The 8123-nt window shown below is 43.0% G+C and overlaps 1 protein-coding gene across 1 annotated transcript in view; it reads left to right on the plus strand.

The window, feature by feature from the left end:
* LOC107695256 (MAP kinase-interacting serine/threonine-protein kinase 2-like) overlaps positions 1-8121 on the plus strand; it is a 13760-nt gene extending 5639 nt beyond the window's left edge. The window contains exons 6-14 of the mRNA XM_016495070.1: positions 1028-1107; positions 1227-1300; positions 1462-1566; positions 1947-2002; positions 2185-2280; positions 6646-6840; positions 6952-7116; positions 7231-7271; positions 7363-8121. Coding sequence (XP_016350556.1) covers positions 1028-1107; positions 1227-1300; positions 1462-1566; positions 1947-2002; positions 2185-2280; positions 6646-6840; positions 6952-7116; positions 7231-7271; positions 7363-7636 — 1086 coding nt within the window. The 3' untranslated portion in view covers positions 7637-8121. The remainder of the gene's footprint in view (positions 1-1027; positions 1108-1226; positions 1301-1461; positions 1567-1946; positions 2003-2184; positions 2281-6645; positions 6841-6951; positions 7117-7230; positions 7272-7362) is intronic.
* Positions 8122-8123: the final 2 nt, after the last annotated feature.

Genomic DNA, 8123 nt, shown 5'->3' on the forward strand with positions numbered 1-8123 from the left:
GTAAGGCTGAAAGAAAACAACTCCAGTAGCCATCTCAGCTGGGCCTGGGTGGTGTTTACAAGCGTGGTTTGATTTACAGACAGCGGTCAGACTCTATAGGGCGCCTTTCTAAGCTAACATGGAGATTTATGTGCGCTCTTACTTGCATCGTTTAGCATAATGTATTTGCCAACATATTGTGAAAGCTTTTCTGTGCAGCAAATAACATGTTTAGACTTCAACTAGCTGAAATCTGTCACCACATCCCTTAGGTTCCCTTAGGTAATTTATTTTTGCGGCTTTTGAGTAGATTGATTGCTGACTCAGCCGTGCGGCAGCAGCACTGGGGTTTTTGGGAATGCGCTGGCCTCATTCTTAACCCTGATACGCATTGTGTGCTCGCCTGCACGCTCTCATTAGCACTGCTAATCCAGGGAGCTGGAAGAGCCGAACAGAGTCCGGAAAACACAGAGGCCTTGCATGGGGGGAGGATGTGATTCAGTGTCAACAGTATCTTTTGCTTGTGTATTTGGTCATTGGACTCGGGGATTATATGAATGGTGTGGTGGGTCCCTCGTTTGCAGTTTTTAAAATCTTTTTAATGTTAGTTTTTTGAAGGGATAGTTCACCCAAGAATAAAAATTGTTTTTTCCTCACCCTCATATTGTTCTAAATGTATATGACATTCATTCTTCTATGAAACACAAAAGTGTTTTTTCTCCATACAGTGAAAGTGGGGTCCGAGTCAACATTAAGATCCCATTTGTTTCATTCAATTTTAAAATGTGCACATCAACTTATATGCAACACACATATAACAGTAACATACTTGTATATTCATGCATATAATACAAAAACAACACTTGATTGTTCACTTTTTTTTTTGGTGGGCTATTAATTTAAAGTGGATTAAACGGCTCTCTTTATTGCCTTTAGAAGTTCATTTGTAATCAGATGGTCACTTAGATTAAGGAGCAGTTGTCACCTTAGGATGTTGATTCTCATTTGGCTTTGATCTTAACCTGCCATTTTTTTTTTCACCTTGTAGATAATTGAGAAAAGGCCAGGACACAGCAGGAGTCGTGTTTTCAGAGAGGTGGAAATGCTGTACCAGTGTCAGGGCCACAGGTAACCCATTCATTTGTGACAATCCTTAAATATATGCAATGAAAACTTGTATGTTATGCATTTTAATAACCTGCAATTGTCGACAATGTGGTTTTGACTCCCTTTTGTCCACCCAACAGAAATATTCTGGAGCTGGTGGAGTTCTTTGAGGAGGAGGACAAGTTTTACCTTGTGTTTGAGAAGCTGAGAGGAGGTACGTGTGCTTCTGTAGTGTTATGTTACTTTTGAGAAACATTACCCAGTCTCCCCTGGGCCCAAAGACCAGCCATGAGTAATTAAATTGAGACTCTCTCCACTGGAATGCATAGATCGCATGCCCTGGTGTTAATTTGTAACAATGTGTTTTTTTTTTAGGTTCTGTTTTGGCCCACATTCACAAGAGGAGATACTTCAGCGAGCAGGAAGCCAGCATTGTGGTGCAGGACATTGCGAGTGCGCTGGACTTCCTTCACAATAAAGGTATGAGAACACAGACTTGGAGAGGTGCTTTAGGACTGGAAAGGGGAGATAAGAAGATGGTGTTACACATGGGGGATGGCTTTCTCTGGAGACAGTTGGGGAAGGGAAGGTTATGGGGGTTGTTGGAAATTTAATCAAGTTGAAACTTGATCAGATTTCATCGACTAGCTTGAGGGATGCGCACTGGATTTCTAGGTGAAGTTGTGGGCTTACGTTTTATTCCTGTCAGTACTGTTGGGTGAGGGGATGCTAAGCTAATTTTAGTAGCACTTAGCAACAAGCTGTTTTGGAAACATTCGCCTATCTTTGCCCCGTCGACAATCCTCTCTTAGCCTGAATACCACACAACTAACTCATGACTTGTGTGTGTGCTTTTGTAGGAATGGCCCACAGAGACCTGAAGCCTGAAAACATCTTGTGTGAACACGAGGACAGGGTGAGTCTTTTACAACAGCGTGTTTGCGGAGTCAGAGATTCAGAATATACTTTGCATTTGTGGTAAAAGTTTGATCAGATTATTTGAGGTTTCCAGGCAGACTATAAACACTCAATCATTCCTGTCGGTTGTGGATAGTCAAAGGTTTTTGATCAGATTTTCTGTCGATGTGTTTCTTACAGATTTCGCCTGTGAAGATTTGTGATTTTGATCTGGGCAGTGGAATTAAACTCAATAGTGACAGTTCACCCATCTCCACTCCAGAGCTCCTCACTCCAGTGAGTGTCTTTGTGACCCTTTGACCACAGATTTACCCAAACAATGAATTGCATTTGTCTGAGAAACAAACATGATAAGCTGCTAACGGCCACCTCCCTGTTGTTTTGAAGTCTATGGATAAGATGTGCACATTGTCAATGTCGTTACTTATCAGGAGGACATGCTTTAATGCGATTGGTCGATGTTGAGTAGTGACAGTAGAGTAGCTCATTCTGATTGGCTAATGTAATCATTCTAAAGACAGTGATGAGGTCAAGGAATGGTTTTATTACCACAGTGGAACTTTTAAAGGTCCCATATTGTACACCTTTCTGGAGTTTTATTTGAGGTTTTGATGTCCTTAAGAATATATATTTGCGGTATAAGTAATATATCATCATGACTAGATAGACACGGTGAGTTTGTCTTTTACTATACACGTTAGATGTGATCCACCTCATAGTAACAATCCTGTCAGATCGTCCATCCTTTGAGTGTAACGTTACAGGTCGGCCGATCTGGTTTCGTGGTTAAAGTTAACCTTTTCGACATGTTTCCGTGTTGTCCTTGCTCAGCAAAAGCATGGACGCAATGTTGTCTGGGGGTTTGGCAGAGGGAGAGTGGGACGGTGGGCTGTGACTGAAGGCAGTGACTGTGTAGTTCTGACGTCAACTTTTTACGGAAGTCACAACGGTTCGTGAAAAATAGCTAGAACTTTAAGCAGGCTGTGTGAATTTTACTGTGGACTGACTGTTTTGAAACTTATATGGTAGTTAAATAGCCCCTAGACCTCAGTAATCGTGAAAAAAACCAGGAAATTTCAGTTTTGACAATATGGGACCTTTTAAAGAGGCCAAACTCTGTTGTGACATAGTGGAGCAGCAGTATTGAGCCCATTCTCTACATCCGTGTAGTTATCAACTTCACAAACTTGTGGATAACTTTTGGCTTACAATCTTAAAAATTATACCCAGTTCCTGTTTCTTTCAAAATACTTGAAATGGGGTTTATTATTTTAAGCTTGTGTGTGTCTGTGTGTGTGTGTGTGAGAACAAAGATCTGTCTTCAGCTTCATGGCTTTGAATGATTTGGGGCAAGACAGGCGAGAACAGGTGATATGGCGGGGGTGGACAGTGAGAAATCCTCAGCATGGGGCTTTCAGGGTCAACCTGAGTTGGATCCAACAGCTTGTTGAAAAGACTATTTGTGGACTGAATGGTTAAAGGGTGAAAGGTTCTAGTGTATCTAGTCCGTAAACAATGTGGGGTTTGTCTTTATGCCCTGTGCTTGCTGATGGGCAAGTTATCTCGTGTGATTCTGCAGTAGGGGAGAGGGTTTGATTTAATGCATTGCATGTATTTGAAGGGATAGAAAATTCTGTCATTTTCTCAAGCCCATGTCATTCCAAACCTGTAGAACTTTCTTCTGCAAAACACAAAAGATGTTATTTTGAACAAAATCTCCCTGTGTTCATTTTGTCCATATAATGTAAGTGGGATCCAGTGTTGTTTTTAAAAGTTAAAACGGTTAAAACCATTAAATCATTCTTTAAAATATATCTTCAAAATACTACTTTTGTGTAGGTGAAAAGAAGTCATACAGGTTTTGAACAACATGAAGTTTTAATTTTTTGGGTGAAACCTTTTACAATTCAGTCTTAGTTGCACAGTGAGAAAGACCTAGAAGTAGGAAGCTCAGTTCTTGGCTGCTTTCATTGCTTTCATTTTTTCCAAGAAGCATGCCCTTATTCAGAGTTCCATAAACACAACTCCCTTCATCAGGAAAGGACGGAATATTGATCAGAAAGTTCTTTGTGATTTTTTTTTTTTTTTTACTTTGAGCCAGTGTTTATATAGTTCCAAATTCTCAATTCCCCCCTTGCTACTTCTGGACGGCATGAGGAGGACAAGACTTCAACCCAAACAAACGTTTTGGGTCTTTGTGCTCCAATTTCCTGTCGTACCTTCTCCCTTAAGCACAGTTTAGACTCAATTTCTCATTTGTTTTTGTCTCTGCGGATTTCCTCAAGCCTGTCTGGGCATTAGTCTTTCAGTCAGTGTTACCACCCCACACCTAGCAACTGTTCTGTGATTGGTTTGGTGTGAGGGAGGATGAAAGGGGGAGGAGCATCTAGTGCACTCTCTGGTCATGCACTCAACATGTTTTTCTTGGGCAGGATCCCAGGGATCTTATCAGGGGGGTTTTTTCACCGCTAGCTTGATGATAACTCTTTGTGTATCACTTGATTGCTTTGCTTCTTATAAGATTTTCCCTTTTTAAAATTATTTTCTTTTTATAGTTACAGCAGGCTTTTTGTGTAGTGTGTTTTTTGTAGTGTGATCATATCATAAATGCTTCAAAAAAAGTCGCAATTTCTGAGAAGTGCATGTACTTTACTTCCTGAACTCTCCCTCTTCCTTTCTCTTGACGATCTTGCACTGCATGTACTTTTATACTGTGTGTTAACCTATAACCGCAGTGGAAATTCATACACGTATAGGTGACTCGCTCGCTCCGCTGATGCATGCCTTACTGCCAACCACAAAAACACATGAACCGACCGCGTGACTGCTCAAGCCAGTTTGTCCTTCCTTGGAAAGCCCCATATGTAATCTGCATGTGTTAGATGCTAGTAGCTGCAAGTGACTGATGCAATGCTGTGCTAGTCTTACAGCTGAAGTTTGTCTTGAAAGTGAAAATCGGCTGTACAGTTATCATTCGAGACCCTCTCCCTCTTACCTCAAAGACACCGAGATAGCTCACAAGCGAGCCAGAGGAATATACTTGGGTTTTATGAAACACGTGGAAACTGCTGCAGAACATGAGCCCTCATTTGCTAATTACAGGTCGCTCTGTTTCCCTGGTTTCTAGAAATTGGATGCAGTTGGGTACACAACTGACTAGTTACATACTGTAGCAATGTATATGTAGATCTGGATTGGTTGTTCTTTCTGAAAGTCTTTCGTTCAGGAGTGGGGGTGGTTGTGAAGTGTTCTCTTGAATGTGAGGGTGTTGAGAGGCGGTGAGCCAAAACAGCCGTGTCGATGGGGGTTGGGTGCAACAGTGGAAGCTTTTGTCTGCACTCGGATTCCTGCACTGCGAAATAGCATTACATAAGTGCAAGAAGGCGGAGCAACAACGGCAGCTGGGTTGAGGATAACAAAAGAGACTAGCAGAGCAGACCGACCGCTTCCTTTAACCTCAGAGACACGAACCAAAACATGACCATGTTGCACTTGAACACCTGTGAAAATATACAGAGGGGGGTTGGATTTGCAGCATTATTGGTTTATGCCAACTTTTGAACTTCAACCTCGTGTGATAACGTATTTACGAGTGTATTTTATTGTAAGTTGTTGTATGGGCAAATTATTATACTTTTACGTCATGTAGGGTTCAGATATTGGCCTTGATGCATCAGAACTGAAGTATACAAATTCAGGGAAGTTCTGGCATTTGTAATCTCTTGGAAAAAAACGCTAAAGCAAGTTATTTTGTAACACTGACCTCAGTCTGAGTCGCATAATTATAGGTGCTTAATGCAGCAAGATGGCCCAGCCTGTTGAGGAAAACTAAAAGGAACCCAGTTCTGCAGATCCTTCCAGAAGGGTTTTTTGTCCTGCTGAACTACTGAACTGTTACTTCAGAGAGGTTTTATGCTTTTACATCAAAGATGTGTGGGTCCGTGTGGTGGTGATGTTGCAAACTGAGTGTGTGTTGCTGTTATGTAATAAAGAATGGTATGTGGGTTTTCGGGGACGCACAATCCTTTTTTTTTTTTTTTCCTGTCCCAATGTACGACCTAGTTTTAGGCAGAGGTGGTCGGAGCCCGAACCAACAAAGCAGTCTGCACTTGCAGCTGAGCCCTCAAAACACTCCATGACTCACTTCCCCGCCTCCATCTGTGACATAACAGTCGTTACCCTGGTTACTTCAATTAAGGATCTGTATGCCACCGTCGCATTTTCTATCTGGACTGCGGCAGAAATGCGTTTCATAAGCAAGAATACTTGAATACTTTAGCATTCAACTAGAAAATCTGTCGTCAACCCCCCTTCCCCCCTCCACTCCAACTTGGCGAGATCTGCTGTTTACCATATGATTCTCACGCTTTCGGTTTCAGACGTGCTTAGGGGTCTCACAGAACACATGACATTTGTCAGCTGAATGTGAACAAGGACGTCTACAGTGAGGGGGGAAAAATGTAGAAATTGAAATGCAGCTGTACATAACCAACACATTCACATTTTTTTTTCTTAGTTCTGTGTATGCTTGCCACATTGCATAGCCGATGTGACTGCCATTTCAGTATTTTTGCCTTTAGACTGAAACAACCCATGTGCTAATGATTACTTTCTTCTCACCCCTTCTTGCTCTCACCTTAGTGTGGATCTGCTGAATACATGGCGCCGGAAGTTGTGGAAGCCTTCAATGAGGAGGCGACCATCTACGATAAGCGCTGTGACCTGTGGAGCCTGGGTGTCATCCTCTACATCATGCTGAGCGGTTACCCTCCCTTCGTGGGACGCTGTGGAAGCGACTGTGGATGGGAGAATGGAGAACCTTGTCAAGCGTGTCAGGTACTTCACACACCCTAGTCTATTCAACCACTGTGCACTGTTGTAAACCTACGTCAAAAGTATCATATTTATACTTTATATGAATTCTCTTTTTATATGTTCCCCCCCCAGAACACCTTGTTTGAAAGCATCCAGGAGGGCAAGTATGAGTTTCCAGAGAAAGAGTGGGCTCATATTTCCTCCAGTGCCAAAGACCTCATTTCCAAACTGCTTGTGCGGGACGCCAAGAAACGTCTTAGCGCTGCTCAGGTTCTCCAGCACCCCTGGGTACAAGGGGTAAGGAACCGAATGTTTCATTGTGTTCACTACAGCAAAACTTCTAAGTGTAATTTTAGTAACCTTAGACTGTATCTTCATGATTTTTCTTTACTGTCTTCTTTCTTTCTCCAGGGTGCCTTTGACTGTCTCCCTTCCTCTATCCTGCCACAAAGGTGAGTTGAGTTGGTACTAGCTTTTCTGCTAGTACATGCAGCTTGTAAAATCCTCATCAAGCTAACCTTGTCCTTCCTTCCATGCTCACAGGAACAGCAGCACTAAGGACCTGACGTTCTTTGCGGGCAAGGCTGTTGCCATGAACCGGCAACTAGCTGAGCAAGACGACCTGGAAGAACAGCAGCTGCAGGACTCTCCTCAGGTCGTCACAGCCAGTGCCACGTCCATGCGCCTCTCCCCTCCCTCCAACTCCAAACTTGCCAAGCGCAGACAGAGGAGTAGCCTGCTGAAAGGAGCGCCCGTGTCTGCCTCTGAGCTCAGGCAGCTCCTGGCACCGCTGGTCATTGTGGGAGACTGTGCTTGATCGGTTGAGCTGGGCTCCCCGTGAACAATTTTCCAATTTCAAATGGACAAAGTATCTGCTACCTTTTGTGCAAATCCCTCTACATTTCTTCTGCCCCCTTGAATGGGACCCAGCCCTTTCCTAAATGATGGTTCAGTTTGTGCCTGTTGCAAATCCAGTTTGCTCCCTTAAGCACTGGAGCAAGAGCTCCTACAGCACTTTGATCAACTCGACAGCATGGCAATTACCTTGCGAGCTCAAGGCGAATGAACTGGACTCCATTTAGGATAGAGATTGGGTTACACAAGCCATTCGGAAATTTGTCTAAAGGTAGGGCGTAAAATACCAGCTCCGACACCAAAGGTCTAATACCTCCCACCCCCTTCTTTTTGCTGCTTCCACGTTACAACTGGATCCACTGTGAATTTTCTCTGTGAGAGATACAACTGCATTTGTTTTTCAGGAATGTTCTTCCTGTGTGTGTGTGTGTGTGTGTGTGTGTGTGTGT

The sequence above is a fragment of the Sinocyclocheilus anshuiensis genome, unplaced genomic scaffold, assembly GCF_001515605.1.
Source record: "Sinocyclocheilus anshuiensis isolate Anshui unplaced genomic scaffold, SAMN03320099.WGS_v1.1 scaffold122, whole genome shotgun sequence".
Taxonomy (NCBI): Eukaryota; Metazoa; Chordata; class Actinopteri; order Cypriniformes; family Cyprinidae; genus Sinocyclocheilus; species Sinocyclocheilus anshuiensis.